Source organism: Dendrobates tinctorius, unplaced genomic scaffold (genome assembly GCF_039654945.1).
Source record: "Dendrobates tinctorius isolate UK_male_01 unplaced genomic scaffold, ASM3965494v1 ptg000163l, whole genome shotgun sequence".
NCBI classification, from domain to species: domain Eukaryota; kingdom Metazoa; phylum Chordata; class Amphibia; order Anura; family Dendrobatidae; genus Dendrobates; species Dendrobates tinctorius.
Window position 1 is genome coordinate 1,419,866 of NW_027361830.1, and position 21,641 is coordinate 1,441,506.

The window sequence follows — 21,641 nt, forward strand, 5'->3', positions numbered from 1 at the left end:
ATTGCCTGATTGATGGGGTTTCCGCCTCTGGGACGTGCAGCTTTCTACAGAGCATAACCCAATCTCGTGTCTTTGAGAAGGAAGAAGTAGCTGCACATGCACAGCTTTCTCCATTCACTTCTACAGGAATCCTCGCAGCCAGAGGGCAAGAGTACTTGTGTAAGAGCGCATCGGCTGTAAACACACCCCAGCACTTTGATTGACAGCCGGCACTGCAGTGCATCAGTGCAGAATTGACTATCAATCAGAGGCACCTTCCTAAAAATAATAACCTCTTTACAGTATGAGCGCCACACACAGAATAACATGCAATGATACGCCTTGACATGCTATCATCAGTGAGATTATTAATGGTTATCTGAGGAATGTTCTTCCCCGTAGAAAGCACTTGGGCAAGAAAATCATCAAAATCTACTGCTGTCGGCTCCCTTTGTAAATGCCGAACAATGACGTCTCAGATGTGCTCGATAAGAGGCAAGGGTGGAGACACTGCAGTCCATGGTATCACCATTATGCAGGCTGCTCACCATAGCAGTGATGAAAATTGGCAAATCTGGGATGTTATCAGTCGGTAATTATAAAGCAGATCTTGATGATATGCATGCCCAAATATATTCAGTGTGGCAGATCATTACTCAAACAACCATTAACCTCACTGACGACATGCCAAGGCGTGTAAGTGTGTGTATTTCGGCACATGGAGCTCATACTCCATACTGAATAAATCAAGATATTTTGAATTTTTTTTTTCACATCAATAACATGTCTATTAATCCTGTGATTTCCACAAATCCACAACTTTTTCTTATTGATGCTGAAATTTCAATGCTGAGGAGTGTAAATGGTAACATAATACACGTCCTGTAGGCAGAGATGATATGCAAGTCTCCAACTTTAGTTACATACTGCATTGTATCCACATCTCCTTCGGGTTTGTTACTCAGGCATTCAAGGGTAGATATGAAAGCCTAGTTAGGAAAAAAGATACGCGTCAACATTAATAACAAAAAAAAGAGATATATATTAAGCATTGTGCAATAGATGTAAATGCCGATTTCTCTAAAGATCTGGATAAATGGTTCCTCCGTTGGTAACATTCTACTGTGTCACACTTCATGCAGTGTAAAGTAAAATGATGGAATATAGTACTATTCCTTAGGCTGAGTTCACACGTGGCGTTATTTCCGCGTTTCCGCGGCGGTTTTAACCGTGCGATTTTGCCGCGAAAACGCGAAAAATAAGCATCCCATGCATTCCTATGGGATTCCGCAATGCTGTGCTAATGCTGCGGTTTTTACCGCGGCGGAATCGCTTCGCGGTAAAAAACGCAGCATGCTCATTAATTTTGCGGAATCGCGGCGATCCCGCACCCATAGGAATGCATTGTTCCACTTACTTCCCGCATGTGGCTGTGCACAACATGCAAAAAGTAAGCAGAACAACTGCGGATGGTACTCACGGTCCGGAGGAGAGGAGACTGTCCTCCGGGCTTTGGGTACCATATCCCTGTAAAAAAATATAATTTAAAATAAAAAATATTGTTATTCTCACCTTCCGACGTCCCGCGCAGCCTTCCCGCCTTTCTCCACGCTCCCGTTCCGAGTAAGCCTTTGCGAAAATGCCTGCGATGACGTCCGTTCTCGCGGGATCGCGAAGTCTCGCGGTCATTCGCGCGACGTCATCGCGAATCACCGCGAGAACGTACGTCATCGCGGGCATTTTCGCAAAGGATTACTGGGAACGGCAGCGTGGAGAGAGGCGGAAAGGCTGCGCGGGACGTCAGAAGGTAAGAATAACACCATTTTTTATTTTTTTTATTATTTTTTTACATTTTATCTTTTACTACTGATGCTGTATAGGCGGCCTCAGTAGTAAAAAGTTGGTCACACTTGTCAAAACACTATGTTTTACGAGTGTGACCAACCTGTCAATCAGTTCTCCAAGCGATGCTACAGATCGCTTGGAAAACGCTAGCATTTTGCAAGCTAATTACGCTTGCAAAATGCTAGTTTTTTCGCGGGAAAATCGCGGGAATTTAAAATGCGATTTTCCCGCGGAATGGAATTCCGGAACTCTCGCGGTAATATCCGCGAGAGTTCCGCTACGTGTGAACTTAGCCGTACTCTGAAGTAAAGAAATCATTGCTACAGACCTGGATTATGTTAATGCAGAGCGAACACATGTTGTCCTGTGTTTTCTGCTGCTGAAAAATCTGGAAAAAAAATTGAAAGTTATTTTTACAGGAAAATAAAATCAAATACACACAATAGGATTGACAATCCTATAGACAACCGGATAGTAAGACAGGAATTAAAACAGTTTTGCAGCTTAAGAATAAAAGTCAAAACGTGATTTCCCAATATTCGCAGCACAAGTCAGGGGGCCGCGTGGATGCGATTTGCATATTTGTGATTAAGTGCTCACTTTCGGGATTCAGAAGCTGGCAGTCACACAGAGTAAAAGAAGAAAAAATTCATCCAGGTCAGCATGATTAACATGATGCTAAACTTGTTTTTCTTTTTTTTTTTTGTTTTTTTTTATTATTACGTACCGTAAGTATTCGAGAAAGGAACTAAGGAAATTTGTAGAACGTAAAAAATGTACTTTATGTCGGCATTTTCTGAGCCCCGTATCCTTTTTTTTAAATTTTTCCAGCCCATGGACTTGGGCGCGAGCTTTCATTTTTGTGTGGCACATTGACGGTTTAACGAGCCTGAATCATACACTGGCACCAGACGTGTGAGGTACATATACATCTCCTGTTGGGAAGGGGTTAAAAAGGGTCTCGACAATAAGTTGCTCACAAACTACTCTTGCTTGGAGCCCCTGGTGAAGAGCAGTCATCTGTGGGGGAAGCTTCAGTGTGTCATATTCTCACAGTACTATTAAAGGGAAGATTACGCATTACACAGTGGCCATTTAAATAAATAATTTATGAAACAAATACTTAGTTTGCCTAAAGGGGGTTTTACACTAAGCGATATCGCTAGCAATATCGCTAAAACGTCACTGGTTTTGTGACGTTATAGCGATATTGCTAGCGATATCGCTATGTATGATACTTACCTCCGACCGGCTCCACCGCTGTCCATCGCTGATCGCGCGAGAATGTCCGGCTCCATTTCTCGTCGGGCGCTTCCTGCTGGGCTTCCTGCTGTGTGAGACGAGCGACGCTGGACGCGGGCGGGAGGACGTCAGGATCGCTGTGTGTGAAAGGTGAGTATCGTTCTCTGCGTTGCTGCTGCATCGCTGTGAGGTCTTTCTGTATGAAAGCTCACTAGCGATCATTTAGCGATGCACCAGCAATCCTGACCGGGTCGGATCGCTGGTCGGATCGCTGGTGCATCGCTAAATGTAAAAGGGCCTTAAGTGGCAGAGGTGAAACAAATCTTTGCATCTGCTGCTGCAGCAACGCACCCAAGCTGGCTGCCAAACAATCATATAATTCCAACGACATCCGAAATGTAAAGATAGCAGCTGCGCCCAGTGTTTGCAATCCCAAAGATATAACTGATGTCTGTATATCTCCATCAGGATCCAAATGACATCATGCTTTAATTGTTACCATTGGGTATTGTTATCAGTGCTCTACATGCCAATGGGAAAGATGATAGTGTTCCCTATAGGTATTTGTGGGCTATATGATTTCTATATATAAAATTGAATGTATGTATGTATGTATGTATGCGTGTATCACCAACCAATCACGAAGCATCTTTCATTTCACCAGAGCTGTTCAAAAGAAGCTGAGCTGTGATTGGTTGCTATGAGCAACAGTTTTCCTTGCAACCAGTCACTAAGCATCTCTCATTTCACCAGAGCTGGTTAAAAGAAGCTGAGTTGTGATTGGTTGCTATGAGCAAGCTTTCCCACTTGACAACACCTCAGCAGACACTGATATGGTGGGAGAAATCTAGCATCCCCGGGAACATAAGCTCCCAGCCATTGTCTGCCCCCCCAGAAAGGAGCACAAAGCACATGACAGAAATGAATCCCCCCTCCCGTGCCCATATAAACAGGCACATCTTCCCTCTTAAAGGGATCTCCGGTATGGAAGTCAGGGCAAATCCATCCAGCACTTTGGTTTTGACCCCAGGCCTCTCTTAAGAGGGATCTCCTGTATGGAAGTTAGGACCGTTCAACTCAGCTCTGTGGTTCTGACCCCAGGGTCTCTTAAAGGGATCATTGGTATGCAAGTTAGGGCAAATCCACTCAGCGCTTTGGTACTGACCCCAGGCCTTTCTTAAAGGGATGTCCGGAATGGAAGGCAGGGCAAATCCATCCAGTGCTTTGGTTCTAACCCCATGCCTCTCTTAAAGGGATCCCCGGTATGGAAGTCAGGGCAATTGCCTTCAAATGCTCTGGCACTGACCCCAGGCTCTCTTAAAGGAATCTCCTGTACGGAAGTTAGGGCAAATCCCTCAGCCCTCTGATTCTGACCCCAGGGTTCTATTAAAGGGATCATTGGTATGCAAGTCAGGGCAAATCCATCCAGCGCTCTGGTTCTGATCCCAGGCTTTCTTAAAGGGATCCCCGGTATGGAAGTTAGGGCATATCCACTCAGCTCTCTGGTTCTGACCCAAGGCCCCTCTTAAAGGGATCCCCAGTATGGAAGTGAAGACAAATCCACTCTGCACTTTGGTACTGACCCCATGCCGCTCTTAAAGGGATCCCCGGTATGGAAGTTAGGGCAAATCCCTCAGCGCTCTGATTGTGACCCCAGGGTTCTATTAAAGGGATCATTGGTATGCACGTCGGGAAAATCCACTCAGCGCTCTGGTTCTGACGCCAGGCCTCTCTTAAAGGGATCCCCGGTAAGGCTAGTTTCACACTAGCGTTTATGAGCGCAGCGACGGCCTGCGCACGGCCGCCGCTAAGCCCCGCCCCCTGCCGCGCCTCCGCCGGTAGCTCCGCCCACCGGCGCATGACGCTGCATGCGCCCTGCGTCCCCTATCTTTATCACAGGGGGCGCAGGCCGTGCGCAGTATGCGTTTGGCGGCGCATGCGTCCTTTTGACGGTGCGCCGACCTGCGCCAAACGCAACCTGATGCAGTTTGGTTGCGCCGGCGCACCGTCAAAAAGGTGCATGCGCCGCCAAACGCATACTGCGCACGGCCTGCGCCCCCTGTGATAAAGATAGGGGACGCAGGGCGCATGCAGCGTCATGCGCCGGTGGGCGGAGCTACCGGCGGAGGCGCAGCAGGGGGCGGGGCTTAGCGGCGGCCGTGCGCAGGCCGTCGCTGCGCTCATAAACGCTAGTGTGAAACTAGCCTAAGGAAGTTAGGACCGTTCCACTCAGCGCTCTGGTTCTGACCCCAGGCTGACGGGATGATGCGGGATATTAGGGGGAGTAGTCCGGTGGCTCTGGATGACGGGATGATGCGGGATATTAGGGGTAGTAGTCCGGTGGTTCTAGCCGACGGAATGTGGGATATTAGGGGTAGTAGTCCGGTGGCTCTGACGGGATGATGTGGGATATTAGGCGTAGTAGTCCGGCAGCTGTGACGGGATGATGTGGGATATTAGTGGTAGTTGTCCGGTGGCTCTGGCTGACAGGATGATGCGGGATATTAGGGGTAGTAGTCCGGCGGCTGTGACGGGATGATGTGGGATATTAGGGGTAGGAGTCCGTTGGCTGTGGGTGACGGGACGGTGTAGGATATTATATTGAATATGGCTATGTTGAGTGGGTGGGGCTCTACACTCAGAGATATATATATATATATATATATATATATATATATATATATATATTCATTATAATTTGTTATAACTAACCGTAGTTAGCATCTCCTGGCAAAACAAGTCAAATATGAACAGACACCAACTGCTGTGATTGCAAAAGTATAAAAAGAAATGCAGCAGCTCACCGAACGCACTAAGGAATATTTGAACATTGAACCTATGTCCAATTTGTGGTCTAAGCTCCTCAATTTTACAAGTGTAGTCTGTACAGCAGTAAGACAGTAGAAAATTCATAAATGCAATATTCACATATACCGTATTTTTCGGACTATAAGACGCACTTTTTTCCTCCAAAAATATGGAGGAAAATGAGGAGGGGCGGGTGGGTCTTATAGTCCAGATGTACCTGCTCTGGCTGTGGATTTGGAGATAGGGGAGCGGCAGTGGCGGAGCAGGGTGTCACAGAAGGCAGGAGCTGACGGCTGCAGCTAACTCCTGTGCCCATGCGAGTGGAAAGCAGTTAATATTCATTTCTCTTTATTAGCAGACACGACACTATTAGCCTGAGCAGTCGGCATCCTACAGCTGTCTGGAGTTCGCATATGCCTGCTGCTTAAGGCATTGAATATTCACTGCCCTCCACGCCCATAGGCGTGGAATACAGTGAACATTCATTCCCTTTAGTAGAGGGCACACATGAACAACTGGCAGCTGCAGAAAGCCGGCGGCTGTGGCTAACCCTGTGCCGCTATTAAAGAGCAATGAATAATCACTGCTCTACACGCACAAAGTTCCGGCGTGGGGAGCAGTGAGTATTCCGGCAGCTGTCCTTCGGGCTTGTAAGCACAGCATGACGTACCTGACTTGCGCTGCTTACAAGCATAAAGCAGCTCCTGGCATCGGAATAAGACGCTGCGAGGGAGCGCAGGAAGGTAAGTATAATAGTTTTTTTTTATGGGGGCCATACATAACAGGATGGGGGCCACATATACCAGGATGGGGATGGGGGTCAATCATACCAGGATAAGGATGGGGGCCATGCATACCAAGATGGGGATGAGGGGCACAATGCCTACCAGGATAGGGATGAGTGGGACCATACCTACCAGGCTAGGAATAAGGGGGCCAATTCATGCATACCAGAATAGGGATGAGGAGGCCATGCATACCAGGATAGGGATGAGGGGGCCATGCATACCAGGATAGGGATGAGAGGGTCATGCATACCAGGATAGGGATGAAAAAGCCATGCATTCCAGGATACGGATGAGGGGGCCATGCACACCAGGATAGGATTGAGGAGGCCATGCATATCAAGATGGGGATGATGGCTATGCAAACCAGGATAGTGATGAGGGGACCATGCATACCAGGATAAGGATGAGGGGGCCATGTATACCAGGATAGGGATGAGGAGGCCATGCATACCAGGATAGGGATGAGGGGACCATGTATAACAGGATAGGGATGAGGGGACCATGCATACCAGGATGGGGATGAGGGGACCATGCATACCAGGATGGGGATGAGGGGACCATGCATACCAGGGTAGCGATGAGGAGACCATGCATACCAGGGTAGGGATGAGAGGGCCATGCGTACCAGGATAGAGATGAGGGGACCATGCATACCAGGATGGGGAAGAGGGGACCATGCATACCAGGGTAGGGATGAGGAGACCATGCATACCAGAGCAGGGATGAGGGGGACGTACATACCAGGGTAGGTATGAGGGGGCCATACATAACAGGGTAGGGATGAGAGGGCCATGCATACCAGGATAGGGATGAGGGGGCCATGCATACCAGGATAGAGATGAAAAAGCCATGCAGAACAGGATAGGGATGAGGGGACCATGCATACCAGGATAAGGATGAGGGGGCCATGCATACCAGGATAGGGATGAGGAGGCCATGCATACCAGGATAAGGATGAGGGGGCCATGCATACCAGGATAGGGATGAGGAGGCCATGCATACCAGGATAGGGATGAGAGGGTCATGCATACCAGGATAAGGATGAGGGGACCATGCATACCAGGATAGGGATGAGGGGACCATGCATACCAGGGTAGGGATGAGGGGGCCGTGCATACCAGGATATGTATGAGGGGGTCATGCATACCAGGATAGGGATGAAAAAGCCATGCATACCAGGATAGGGATGAGGGAACCATGCATACCGGGATAAGGATGAGGGGGGCCATGCATACCAGAATAGGGATGAGGAGGCCATGCATACCAGGATAGGGATAAGGGGGCCGTGCATACCAGGGTAGGTATGAGGGGGCCATGCATACCAGGGTAGGGATGAGAGGGCCATGCATACCAGGATAGAGATGAGGGGACCATGCATACCAGGATGGGGATGAGGGGACCATATACACCAGGATAGAGGATATTGGTACAGATTTGACCACATTTTTTGCTTCAATTTTTTTCTTCCTAATTTCCTCCTCTAAAACCCAAGTGCGTCTTATGGTCTGGTATGCCTTATATTCCAAAAATACGGTAATTTACAGCAGCATTTTTCCTATTCTACTGTAGTGAAAGCAATTTGCACCTGTTCACATTAGTCAAGAGGTGCTAGTCAGATTTCATAGCATATGTTTTAGGGATAGCCATGGTCTTTTTGGCTGCGCACTCCTCTCATGTGTCTATGGCCTTATTCAGGGATGAGCAATTTTTCTCAAACATAAAACCACAAACTGATTAGTTTTTTTGTATCAGATTTTCATCAGTGTTTTGGATTCTTCAGTTTATCAGTTTTTGTCGGATGTCAGTAATTTTCTCATATGCCAAAAAATAGCTAAGCTTCTCTTACAAATTATGATTGGCATGTTAGGGGAACAAGTACGACAATATGTACTGTACGTCAGTGAGTTTTTTTGATGAACCCATAGATTTGTATTGGTAATTTTGATCAGTGACTCAGATCTTTAAGGACATATCTCCGTTGTTTTTTGTAAATACACAGTCCACAATAAAATCCTGAAGTGTGAACAGCTGCATAAATTATGATGGGTATTCAGAGAAAACATGGACAGTGCCTTGTGAAAGTTAAAGGGGCCGAATAATATCACCCCCCCCAAACTTTTCAGTTTTTGAATTTCCACAAAAAATTAAAATAACCAATACATTTTGTTCAACTTCACAATTGTGTCCCACTTGTTTTTGATTCTTCACCAAAAATTTACATTTGGTATCTTTATGTTTGAAGCATGATATGTGGGAAAAGGTTGAAAAGTTCCAGGGGGCCGACTACTTTCGCAAGGCACTGTATGAGTTTAAATTTGTAGGCATCAGCAAAAAAGAGACAAGTTTAAATGTGATTGTGAAAGTTCTCATTTATTGGGTGTGCCTTATCATGGTAGATGAGCGCGCACAAATTTGTATGCCAAGTACTGGTGAAAGATTGTCCGCAAATTCAGATTCTGATTTGGCTTTTATCCCAAGTCATATCGCAAGGCCCTTATGCCAAGTACACATTGAGCTGCCAGTCTTTCTTTGCTACAGAGGGAGGTGCAAGTGTTGTAGCAGATTTTCCATTTACCAATAAGCATGTAAAAGGTTAACAATTAAAAAACAAACAAACAAATTAACGGATTAACCATTTGTGGTAGTGAGAAGATACAGGTAAACAGTAGAGAACCCTCATGAACTGGAATACTTACATCTGCTTCAGCAGGCTTACATTCTATGATGCCTTTCAGTGACTGCAGTGCCTGGATAATACTCTGCTCAAACTGGGATGGCTACAAAATTATAAAAGAAAAAAAAACAATGCACATTTTTAGGCCGGTTTAACATCAGTTTTTCTCAGATACATGAGTAATGATCCCTGTTTGTTCCAGTTTTGGTCTGTTTGTCAGTTTTTACAATCATTTCTGGTGGGAAATTAACATTTTTTAGTTTCCCCTACCCAATAAACAGAAAAAATACAGACAGTACAGGAATGATACCTATGTGATATCTATTTTTTATGGGCCATAAGGCCCCGTCACACTAAGCGATCTTGGTAGCGAGATCGCTGCTGAGTCACAACTTTTGTGACGTAACAGCGATCTCACCAGCGAGATCGCTGTGTGTGACAGAGATCAGCGAGCGGCCCCCCTGCCGGTATCGCTGGAAGAAATCTCTGGACATTTCTTTGGTCGCTGGTCTCCTGCTGGCCAGCATGCATCGCTGTGTGTGACAGGCGGGAGACCAGCGATCAGGTGTAAAAAATAATAAAAAAAATAAAAAATATAGTTATTCTCACCTTCCGACGTCCCGTTCAGCCATCCTGCCTCTCTCCACGCTCCGGTCCCAGTGATCCTTTGCACGAATGACCGCGAGACTTTGCTATCCCTCGAGACCGTGACATCTCGCGGTCATTCTCGCAAAGGATTACTGGGACCGGAGCGTGGAAGAGGCAGGATGGCTGCGCGGGACGTCGGAAGGTGAGAATAACTATATTTTTTATTTTGATTCTATTTTTTACAGGGATGGCCAGCGATGCCGGGCGCTCGGCATCGCTGTGCTGATCGCTGGTGAAGCTGTCTGTGTGACAGCTCACCAGCGATCACATAGCGACTTACTAGCGATCCTGACACCTTGATATCGGTGTCGGGATCGCTGGTAAGTCGCTTAGTGTGACGGGGCCTATACACTTGCAATGGCAATTTTAACCCACAACATAGGTCAAAGTAGGATATGTCTCAGTTTTTTTATGGTCACATGAAAAAGAAAATTTATAGAAATGGGTCAAGATGTATCCGCAAAAATCAATGTATAGAACATGTACAAAAAAAAAATAATTATGTGTGAAACCAATGAAGGTTGGTCCTACATTGTCACCACTGAGGCAGTGACCTGGGATACTGAAGCTCTATAATGTACCCCCACACATTCATGGAATTACTGAAAGCATTATTCTCTGAGTGTGGCTCATTCGCAGGTGCAGTTAGGGATAAAAGTACAAAAATGCTGGACTTTCTGCTTTCCCAGTGTGGGAGGGGGAAGCTTCACAGGATAGATGAAGATTAGGACCGCCACTATTCAATATAACAAGCTCCAAGCCACCATAAATCAGTATGGGATACATCCCAGCGATCAGACGTTTATGACCCATACTTGGTTATGTCGTGATCAAATCTCACTTGGGGGAACTAGAGGACAGAGAGTACAGCACACAACCGCCTATTGGACATGTACAACAATTAGATGTAAACTTACCAAAGATGTTAAACCCTCATTGTCGACCACCCAGTCTTCTTTGTCAGCCAATTTCTTCACCTCTGAAAAAACAATAACTTCGCTAATTAACATAAAACAAATTTTTATTTTAAAAACATGCTATTGGGTGAAGGAATAACAGCTGCACAGATGGAGAACTGCTTAAAGGGAAGGTGCCATCCCCAAAAAAATGTTTCAGCAATTGAAAAAATGTAAAGAATTAATGTTTACATTTTCTTAAAAAATATTATCATCATTTGTTTTTAATTTTGTGCTAGGGGGAGCAGCTACTGAAGTTTGGCACAAAAACCTAGTGTACAACTAGCTCACATTACTGTCCTGCAGTAATTATGGGCGTACAGTGTCCATGATGTTTGATTTTGATATATGATCATGCCCTAAAATGGACACTGTATGGGCAGAATCTGCTGACATGGGTGTGGTGTCACTCCTCTCCTCCCCTACTGGGTGCTTGCTAAGGGAAAAGAGAGGATGACATCTAGGAACACAGTGAGCAGCCATTTTGATGGGGCCTGCAAAGATATACTGACTGTCTTTTCATGTAAAGTCTGGATCAGAACAGGTCATCAATCAGCAGAAATGTTTCCTGGATTTCTGTGGAGCAGACAAGCAGACGGTCCATCCATGTGTATATAACACAGCGCTCTATGTACAATCCCTGGCACCGAACAGGGTGCCCCCCACAGACCAGCACACTGCTCTCCTGAAATACTCTGTGCTGCTGTCACCCTGCTCCTCCTCCATATATCAGGCCCCTGTCGCCTCGCTTTCACACATCGCCAGGACAGGATCTGAGGAGAGGAATGGGGTCTTCGGTCACCGAGGATGGCATGCAGCAAGGATTCTGGAAGCAGGGTGACAGCAGCACAGAGTATTTCAGGAGAGCAGTGTGCTGGTCTATGTGGGGCACAGAGGGAGATATATGGGGGAGGAGCAGGGAGACAGCAGCACAGAAATCCAGGAAACATTTCTGCTGATTGATGGCCTGTTCTGATCCAGACTTTGCATGCAAAGACCCCATTCCCCTCCTCAGATTCTGGCCTGGCGATGTGTGAAAGCGAGGCGACAGGCGCAGTCCGGGGTGACACTGGGAAGCAGGCTGGGGGGGAATGGAGCCATACAGTAATGATAAAAATGAGACCCCTCTCTTCAGCTGCCTCCCCTGACTGCACCTATTACCCCTGACCCGTGTGCAGGTGCTAAGCCAGAACCACCCTAGAATGGGTCCCCTTTTAGCAGATCACAAATAATACCGCCATATACTTCACACACAATGCCGCCATATAGATCATACACAATACCACCATGTAGATCACACATAAAACCAGCAGGGTGACAGCAGCACAGAGTATTTCAGGAGAGCAGTATCAAACGGCAGAGAATTAGATACACGGCTCAGCAGACAGTATCACACAGGAGAGGATTAGATACACGGTTCAACAGTCAGTATCACACAGGAGAGGATTAGATACACGGCTCAGCAGACTATCACACAGGAGAGGATTAGATACACGGCTCAGCAGTCAGTATCACACAGGAGAGGATTAGATACACGGCTCAGCAGTCAGTATCACACAAGAGAGGATTAGATACACGGTTCAGCAATCAGTATCACACAGGAGAGGATTAGATACACGGCTCAGCAGTCAGTATCACACAGGAGAGGATTAGATACACGGCTCAGCAGTCAGTATCACACTGGAGAGGATTAGATACATGGCTCAGCAGACTGTATCACAGAGGAGAGGATTAGATACACGGCTCAGCAGACTGTATCACACAGGATAGGAATAGATACACGGCTCAGCAGACTGTATCACACAGGATAGGAATAGATACACGGCTCAGCAGACTATCACACAGGAGAGGATTAGATACACGGCTCAGCAGTCAGTATCACACAGGAGAGGATTAGACACACGGCTCAGCCGTCAGTATCACACAAGAGAGGATTAGATACACGGTTCAGCAATCAGTATTACACAGGAGAGGATTAGATACACGGCTCAGCAGACTGTATCACACAGGATAGGAATAGATACACGGCTCAGCAGACTGTATCACACAGGAGAGGATTAGATACACGGCTCAGCAGTCAGTATCACACAGGAGAGGATTAGATACACGGCTCAGCAGTCAGTATCACACAGAAGAGGATTAGATACACGGCTCAGCAGTCAGTATCACACAGGGGAGGATTAGATGCACGGCTCAGCAGACAGTATCACACAGGATAGGATTAGATACACAGCTCAGCAGTCAGTATCACACAGGATAGGATTAGATACACAGCTCAGCAGTCAGTATCACACAGGATAGGATTAGATACACAGCTCAGCAGGCAGTATCACAGGAGAGGATTAGATACACAGCTCAGCAGGCAGTATCACAGGAGACAGTATTACAGATATGCTCACACTGGTGTAACTGCCCCCCCATACACTAGACTATGGGCTGTATATGTCACTGTCACTATAAAAGCAAAGGTGTCAGATTACTGGAGATCACTGGGGCTGTGTGTGAGTGAGGAGGCGGAGACAGAGCAGGAGGACAGTGGAGCTGGAGCAGGAAGCACGGTGCAGAAAGTGGAGCTCAGCAGATAGCACTGGGCTACAGTAAAATGGTGCCCAGCCACACCTACAGCAGTGAATGGTGCAGCCCACAGGGGCGTGCCCAGTTCTCTGCTAATGAGGCTGCAATGTGGGGTCGGGAGCCGACCGCAGTCTCCTATGTCCAGGGACGGCCATATTTGCAGACTGTATGAGTCCTCCACAGATCTGCAAATCAAGATGTCAGCGCCCAATGGCTACATTAAAACATTATTACAAACAAACCATAAATCCTAGATAGTACGACATTTGCTTTAACATCATGTTTTGTTACTTACTCTTTTTTTGCAAATTATATAAAATTGCGGCACCTTGCCTTTAAAGAGGACCTGTCAACGGGGATACTGTCACTATGAAAATGCCGTCCAATCAGCAGGCACCAAATGTTAGAGCACAATAAGACAAATACATACATAGTTTTGTGAGAAAAGATTCAGTATAAGCTGTGATTTAATCATGTAATCCTCTGCTCTTTGTGGGGAATTCGGGCCAGTGGGCGGTCCTATCAGTGATTGACACCTGTCTGTGTAAGTGTGCATACAGGGAAAGTTGTCAGTCACTGATATGACCACCCACTTGATAAAAATCCCAGAAAAAGCAGAAGTTTAAATTATTAAAACACAGGTTATACTGAATTTATCTAAAAAAAAAAAAAAAAAAATTATATATATATATTAATATGCTCCACTCCCCCTGCTTCTGCTTTATAACATGGTGCCTGCAGAATGGACTGCCTTTTTATGGTGAAAGGTTCCCTTAAAATCCCCCATACGGTTCCAGATATTGGGGACTTTTTATTTAGTGTTAATTCTTATGGTCTTTACCAAGGGAGTGACACTCACAGAAAAAATCCCATATCTCTGAAACTATGGCAATTGTTAAAAAAGAAACACAAAACCTAATACTCAGGGGAGGAGCAGGACTAATATAAGAGCACAAACTAGCCACTTTTGACTTAGTGACAGATCCTCTTTATTTCAAAATGGCTGTTTGTGAATATTCACTGTTGGCCAAGCTATCTCAAAATAAAGAAATATAGTTAGCAGCATGCAAACTAAGGCTAGGTTCACATTGCGTTAGGGGCATCCTTCTAACGCTGATGTCATTTTTTACATCTTTTGTGCCCTAGCGATAACGGTATGCGCTAACGCATGGTAGCATTATATATAATGTACCGCAATGTGAAGTATCTATAAAAGATTCTCACAATATAATGACTAAATTTAATCCAGCAGTTTTAAAACATGGATTTTTGTGAGTACTCACCGTAAAATCCTTTCCTCCGAGACGCTCATTGGGGGACACAGGTACTGTGGGGTGTATGCTACCGCCATCTGGAGGCTGACACTAAGTAAACAACACAAGGTTAGCTCCTCCTCCGCCGCCTACACCCTCGCCCCGATTACGGGCGGAAACCAGTTTAGTGCAAAAGCGGTCCGAGAATAACGAGAAAAAAAGAACGTATGCAGAATAACAAAATGTTTGGAAAAGGTCCACCCTGACATCAACAAAAAATGTACATTAATTAAATAAACTAGAGCCAACTGGCTAATAGGGTGGGCGCTGTGTCCCCCAATGAGCGTCTCGGAGAAAAGGATTTTACGGTGAGTACTCACAAAAATCCATGTTTCTCCTTCGTCTCATTGGGGGACACATGTACTGTGGGATGTCCTAAAGCAGTCTCTGGGTGGGAAGTTGACTCACCAATCCAAGCTACATGCACCTCCTGTCTAAAGGTGCACCACCGCTGCTTGGAGAATCCTACCTAGGCTCGCATCTGGAGAAGCCTGAGTATGGACATTGTAATATTTAGTAAACGTGTGCTGGCTGGACCAGGTCGCTGCCTTGCACACTTGTTCCACCGAAGCCTGGTGGAAGAGGCGCCCACTGCCCGAGTAGAGTGTGCCCTGATCCCTGTTGGGACTGGCGCACCCCTGACGCGGTAGGCCTCCTGAATCGTTAGACGGATCCATCTGGCTATGGTCTATCTTGAGGCTGTGAGTCCCTTCCTGTGCCCTTCAGGGAGCACGAACAGCGTGTCCGTCTGACGGAAGGGTGCCGTCCGTGCCACATACCTTCTGAGTGCTCTCACCAGATCTAACGTGTGAAGAGCTTTTTCCACGCGATGTACTGGGGCCGGACAGAATGATGGCAAGACAATATCCTCATTAACGTGGAATGAGGACACGACCTTCAGCAGAAAGGGGGGAGTTGGACTGAGCACCACCTTATCCTTATGAAAAGTGAGAAACGGTGCTCGGCAGGACAAGGCCGCCAACTCCGAGACTCGCCTAATGAACGTTATGGCTACCAAGAATACTACCTTCCGGGAAAGGTATGATAAAGGAACGTCCTGAAGTGGTTTGAACGGAGCTTCCTGCAGAACACTCAGGACCAGATTAAGATCCCAGGTGTCCAGGAGCACCCTATAGGGTGGTACCAAGTGGGAGACTCACTGGATGAAAGTCCTCACCTGCATATTGGTAGCAATTCTTTGCTGGAACAGGATGGACAAAGCTGATATCTGCCTCCTAAGGGAGCTCGGGGCCAACCCTGAGTCTAAGCCCGACTGGAGAAAGGCCAGGATGTTGGGAATCAAAAATGTCAGCGGAGAAAACCCCCGGTCTCGACACCAAGCGAAGAAGACTTTTCAGGTATGATGGTAAATTTTTGCCGAGGTAGCCTTTCGGGCGCTAATCATTGAAGAGACTACCTCGCGCCCAAACCCCGCTTGGGTCAGAATCCAAGATTCAATGGCCAGGCCGTCAAACACAGGGCCCCTGAGTTCGGGTGGAAGATCGGGCCCTGGGACAGTAGATCTGGGCGCTCTGGCAGTCGCCATGGCACGTCGGTGAGCAGCTGCACTAGATCTGTGTACCACGCCCGAGGGGGCCAGTAGAATCGCTGGAACCCCCTCTGTTTTGATCTTTTTGATGACTCTTGGGAGTAGCGGCAGCGGGGGAAACAAATATGGGAGGCGAAACTGGTTCCATGGTAGAAACAACGCATCCACGGCGATCGCTCGCGGTCCCGAGACCGAGCGACGAACACGGGCACCTTGGCGTTCATCCTGGAGGCCATCAGATCCACATCCGGCATCCCCCACCGTTGGCAAATCTGCTGGAAGACTTCGGGGTGCAGAGACCATTCTCCTGACGTGACCCCCTGCCGGCTGAGGAAGTCCGCCGCCCAATTTTCCACGCCCGGGATGTGGACTGCCGATATTACCGCATGGCTACCTCGGGCATGGTTGCTCGGCTGCGCGTGCCCCCTTGACGATTTACGTAAGCCACCGCCATGGCGTTGTCTGATTGGATCCGGACAGGAAGTCCAGGAGGAAGTGCTGAAAATATTGCAGTGCCAGCCGGACTGCTCGTATTTCCAACAAGTTGATCGGGAGGCGTGCCTCTTGCGGCGACCACCGTCCCTGGGTCCTGTGGTGGCGAAAAATCGCTCCCCAGCCGAGGAGGCTGGCATCTGTCGTGACCACTAGCAAGTGATCTGAGGGAAAGGGTTTCCTCTGCAGAAGGGAGGACCTGCTCGTCCACCACTCCAACAACTGTCTGACCTGCGAGGATAGCCGACACTGATGGTCGAGCGTGAATGGGTTCTTGTCCCAGGCTGACAAGGGCATGCTGTAGGGCAGTGATTTTCAACCTTTTTTGAGCCGCGGCACACTTTTTATACGTAAAAAATCCCGGGGCACACCACCAACCAAAATGGCACAAAATGACACTAAAACAGTACATATTATACATATAGTTAATAATATAGATTCTAAATGTATTTTTACTCACTCAGTGTGAGGTCCTTTCAATAAATTATTTATTTTAAAAAAGTTAAATAAAAAAGGATAACCCCCTCATATATACAATCCCATGTAACCTCATACATACAGTCCCATGTATTCCCATATATATATATATACAGTCCCATGTAAAGTCATACATACAGTCCCACGTATATGAGCCACATAATTATCAGCATATACCATATATATATATATATATATATAGTATATGAGCTGGCGCTTGTACTCCAGCCTCATGGCCATAGTATTTCTCATTGTACCCCTTTATATTGCAGTATATGAGCCACATAATTATCCCTTTCTTTTAGTAATATGCCCCATCATTATCCCCTTCTTTTAGTAATATGCCCCATCATTATCACCTTCTTGTAGTAATATGCCCCATCATAATCCCCTTCATGTAGAAATTGCCCATTCCACTACCTCCATCATTTCCTTCTCCCCACCACCCCATTATTGCCCTTTCGACAACCCCATCATTGCCCTCTCCCCACCACCGCCTTCTTATCACACCCCATCACCGCCTTCTCCATTGCCCTCTCCCCATCACCGCCTTCTCCATGACTCCCATCATTGCTTCTCATCACATCCATCAACTCACCTACACACGCACACAAACACACACCTCTCACCTAGACACACACACACACACACCCCTCACCTCTCCTCATCGGCAGCTTCCTCTCACTGGCACAGCAGCCGCGGGGCTGAATGATGATGTCATCCAGCCGCGCCGCTGACTGCTGTGTCAGGGAGGAAGCGACACAGGAACACGGGACTGCTGCCTCTCCGACCCGCCGCCCTGCTTGCCTCCACATGGCTAATTTGCATCGCATGTAAATTAGCCATGCGGACACGCGGCACACCCGACCATGTGTCGCGGCACACTAGTGTGCCGCAGAACACTGGTTGAAAACCACTGCTGTAGGGGACGAAGATGAAATTGGGCAAACGGAATTGCTTCTATTGCTGCCACCATCTTTCCTAGCACTCTCATCCCAAACCGAATGGAGTGCGGGACTGGCTGCAGAAGCTTCTGGGCTCCTTGCCGGAGGGCTAGCGCCTTGTCCTGAGGGAGAATTACCAACGCTCGGGAGGTATCGAAAATCATCCCTAAAAAAGAAATCCTCTGTTGACCAACCATCCTAAGTGAGATAGGGTATCCAGCGTGATGCTGACATTCTCTTCGCATGCCTGAAACGAGGGGCCCTTCACCAAGAGGTCGTCTAAGTATGGTAAGACGACTATGCCCCGAGAGTGTAAGACGGCCATCACGACTGCCATCACCTTTGTGAACACTCTGGGAGCAGTGGCTAGCCCGAAGGGCAGTGCTGCTAACTGGAAATGTCGGCCATTGATGGTGAACCGCAGAAACTTTTGATGCGGAGGAAAAATGGGGATGTGCAGGTAGGCATCCTGGATGTCGATCGAGGCCAAGTATTCTCTTTGTCCCATGACCGATATAACTGAACGGAGAGACTCCATTCGGAAATGTTTGACCCTGATGAACTTGTTCAGGAGCTACAGGTCCAAAACTGGCCTGACTGTCCCGTCCTTTTTGGGAACTGCAAACCAATAGGAATAAAAACCCTGCCCCTTCTCGTGTTCTAGTACGGGAATAACGACTCCATTGTGCTGGAGTGAGTTGATGCTATAGTTGGAGCTAGTTGGAGCTATATCCACAGGGCAAAGAAAAGGTTGCACATTTCCTGTAAATTTGACAGAGTCGGAGTTCCGTTACTTAGGAGATTAAAATGGAACTGTCCTTGCCGCATGCAAAATATAGTTATTGAAAAGTAGAGCAAAGTAAGTCTCTTCCAACAATTATTTAGTGGAGAACTGTCCCGGCCGGTGACAGTCTCTATGGATTACTCAGTGTTCCCACGGAGCGCCAGTGTTCTTCGCAGCGCAGTACACAGCGTTATGCTGACGGCTGCTAAGTTGCTGCAGGACCTTCGTGACGTGAGTCACGTGGTGGGATCCAGTGAATGCTACGGACCAATTCCTTCCTACCGGTTTCGGAAGTGCACAGCTTCCTTCATCAGGGATGGTCCGTTTTAGGAATGGTCATCATTTAAGCCTGCGGTTCAGTGCTCTTTATATTAACCCATTAAGCGCTATCCTGTTTTCAGTTAAATGCAAAAAGCTCAACTTCTGAATTTAGTCCCTTTGGGATTAGAGAATCTAAATTAAAAATCCATTGACTTTCCACACGAGACATTTTCTTGATAAAATCTCCTCTCCTCCAATCTTTATTAACAATTTGTTAGCCAGTTATTATAGTACCAGTAACAGATCCTCCATGGTGATCCATATAATGTTTTGATAATGGATGGCCAGTAAACTTTCGTCTTATATTTCTCAAGTGTTCATTTATACGTACATTAAGTGGGCGTTTTGTTCTCCCCACATACAGTTTCCCACATGGACATTTAAGTGCATAAATCACGCCTGTTGTATTGCATGAAATGTGACCGCGGATAGCAATTTCCGTGTTGGCATTAGACACAGTATATTGCTTTGTAGTTTTTAGGGTTTTACATTTACGACATGGATAAAAGCCCGGTTCATTGTGGAAACTGGCCCTTGTTAATCTAATATTATGTTGATTAGGTATAGATGGTGCTACAAGGTACCCTAGATTTTTCACCTTCATATAAATAAATTTTGGGTACACTGGTAGTAATTCACCAATTATTTTATCCTCTTTTAATATTCCCCAATATTTCTTTACAATGTTGCGGAGGATATGTGTATTTGAATTATATTGGGTTATAATTGAAAAGTCCCTCTGGTTATTACTCACTAAATCAACATTTTGATCATTTTTTCCATTTTTATCCCAAATTAGGGTATCTCTTGGTCTTTTTTGTATATTATTTCTTTCCTCAATCAAGAAATCTTCATCGTAACCCCTCTTTTTAAATATTTTAGTTAAAAGCTCTGTTTCAGTTTGATAATCTTGATCCCTAGAACAATTCCTGTGAGCCCTAATAAATTGGCTTTTAGGGACATTAACCAACCACTGTGGTAAATGACAATTATTTAGAGAAATATAATTATTACAATCTGTTGACTTATGATAGGTACATGTATGAACAAATCCATTATCAATAAAAAAATTTAAATCTAAAAAATTTATAGATTCTGTGCTGGTGGTTCCCGTAAAATTTAAAAAGTAATCATTTTTATTTATATCAATTAAAAATTCTGTGAGAGACTCCGGGCCACCAGACCATATAAAAAATACATCATCTATGAAGCGGCGCCATAGGACCAGGTTCGCACACAGTACCCCATTGGTGTAGATGGTTTGCTCTTCCCATCTACCCACATAGAGGTTAGCATAACTGGGTGCGAACCTGGTCCCCATGGCAGTCCCCCATTGCTGGGAGTAGTAGTCCGCCTCATATTGGAAGTAATTGTGCATTAAAATAAACTCCATACATTCTGATATAAAAGAAATCTGGTGGCTGCTTCTTGGCCCTTCCTATGTTGGATTACTGTGTAGAGCGAAGTTATATCCAATGTTCATAAAATAAAGTGTTCCTGCCACTGCATTTTATTTAAAATTTGTAAAATTTGTTTGCTGTCTTTCAAATAAGAGGGTAATAATGAAACCACTCCTTGTAAATGACAATCTACATACCTGGACATATTTGCCATTAAACATTGAATCCCAGAAATAATGGGTCTCCCTGGGGGATTATTTAGATTCTTGTGTATTTTTGGCAAGTAATAAAAAAAAAGGGTACTCATGGGTATGGGGTATTAATATAATCAAATTCTTGCTTGTTTAAAATCCCCAAATCAAACCCTCTTTTGATGAGGGTCTTCATCTCCTTCCCATAATTATCAGAGGGATCGGTCTCTAGTCTTTTATATGTCTGTCGTTTAATAGACGTAGGCATTCATTTTTATCGTCCAGGGAGTTTAGAACTACTATCCCGCCCCCCTTATCTGCAGGACGAATGACTAAATCTTTATTCTCTTGTAATTCCTTCAGAGCTTTCTGTTCATTAAAGCTCAAATTGTATCTATAATTGGTGCACCTTTTATTACTAACCTTCCTAATGTCATTAATGACGTTTTTCTGGAAGGCTTCAAAGGATTCTGAATATTCATTCTGAGGGTTAAAATTTGATTTAGTACGTAAAGTTGTATGGTGATATGAGTTAGTCGTTAAATCAAAGGATTCATGGTTCGTAATAATCGGCTTCTCATTTTTAATAAAATGTTTTCTAACAGCAAGACGTCTCATAAATAATTTAATACCAATAAAATTTTGCGGCAGGAGGA

General features: G+C 45.9%; 1 protein-coding gene across 1 annotated transcript in view; it reads right to left on the reverse strand.

Annotated features, from left to right (window-relative positions):
- Window positions 1-21,641, reverse strand: part of EXOC2 (exocyst complex component 2) — a 274,558-nt gene that overhangs the window by 58,986 nt on the left and 193,931 nt on the right. The window contains exons 16-19 of the mRNA XM_073550138.1: window positions 10,902-10,963; window positions 9,359-9,439; window positions 2,153-2,212; window positions 907-968 (exon numbers count right to left, since the gene is read on the reverse strand). Coding sequence (XP_073406239.1) covers window positions 907-968; window positions 2,153-2,212; window positions 9,359-9,439; window positions 10,902-10,963 — 265 coding nt within the window. The remainder of the gene's footprint in view (window positions 1-906; window positions 969-2,152; window positions 2,213-9,358; window positions 9,440-10,901; window positions 10,964-21,641) is intronic.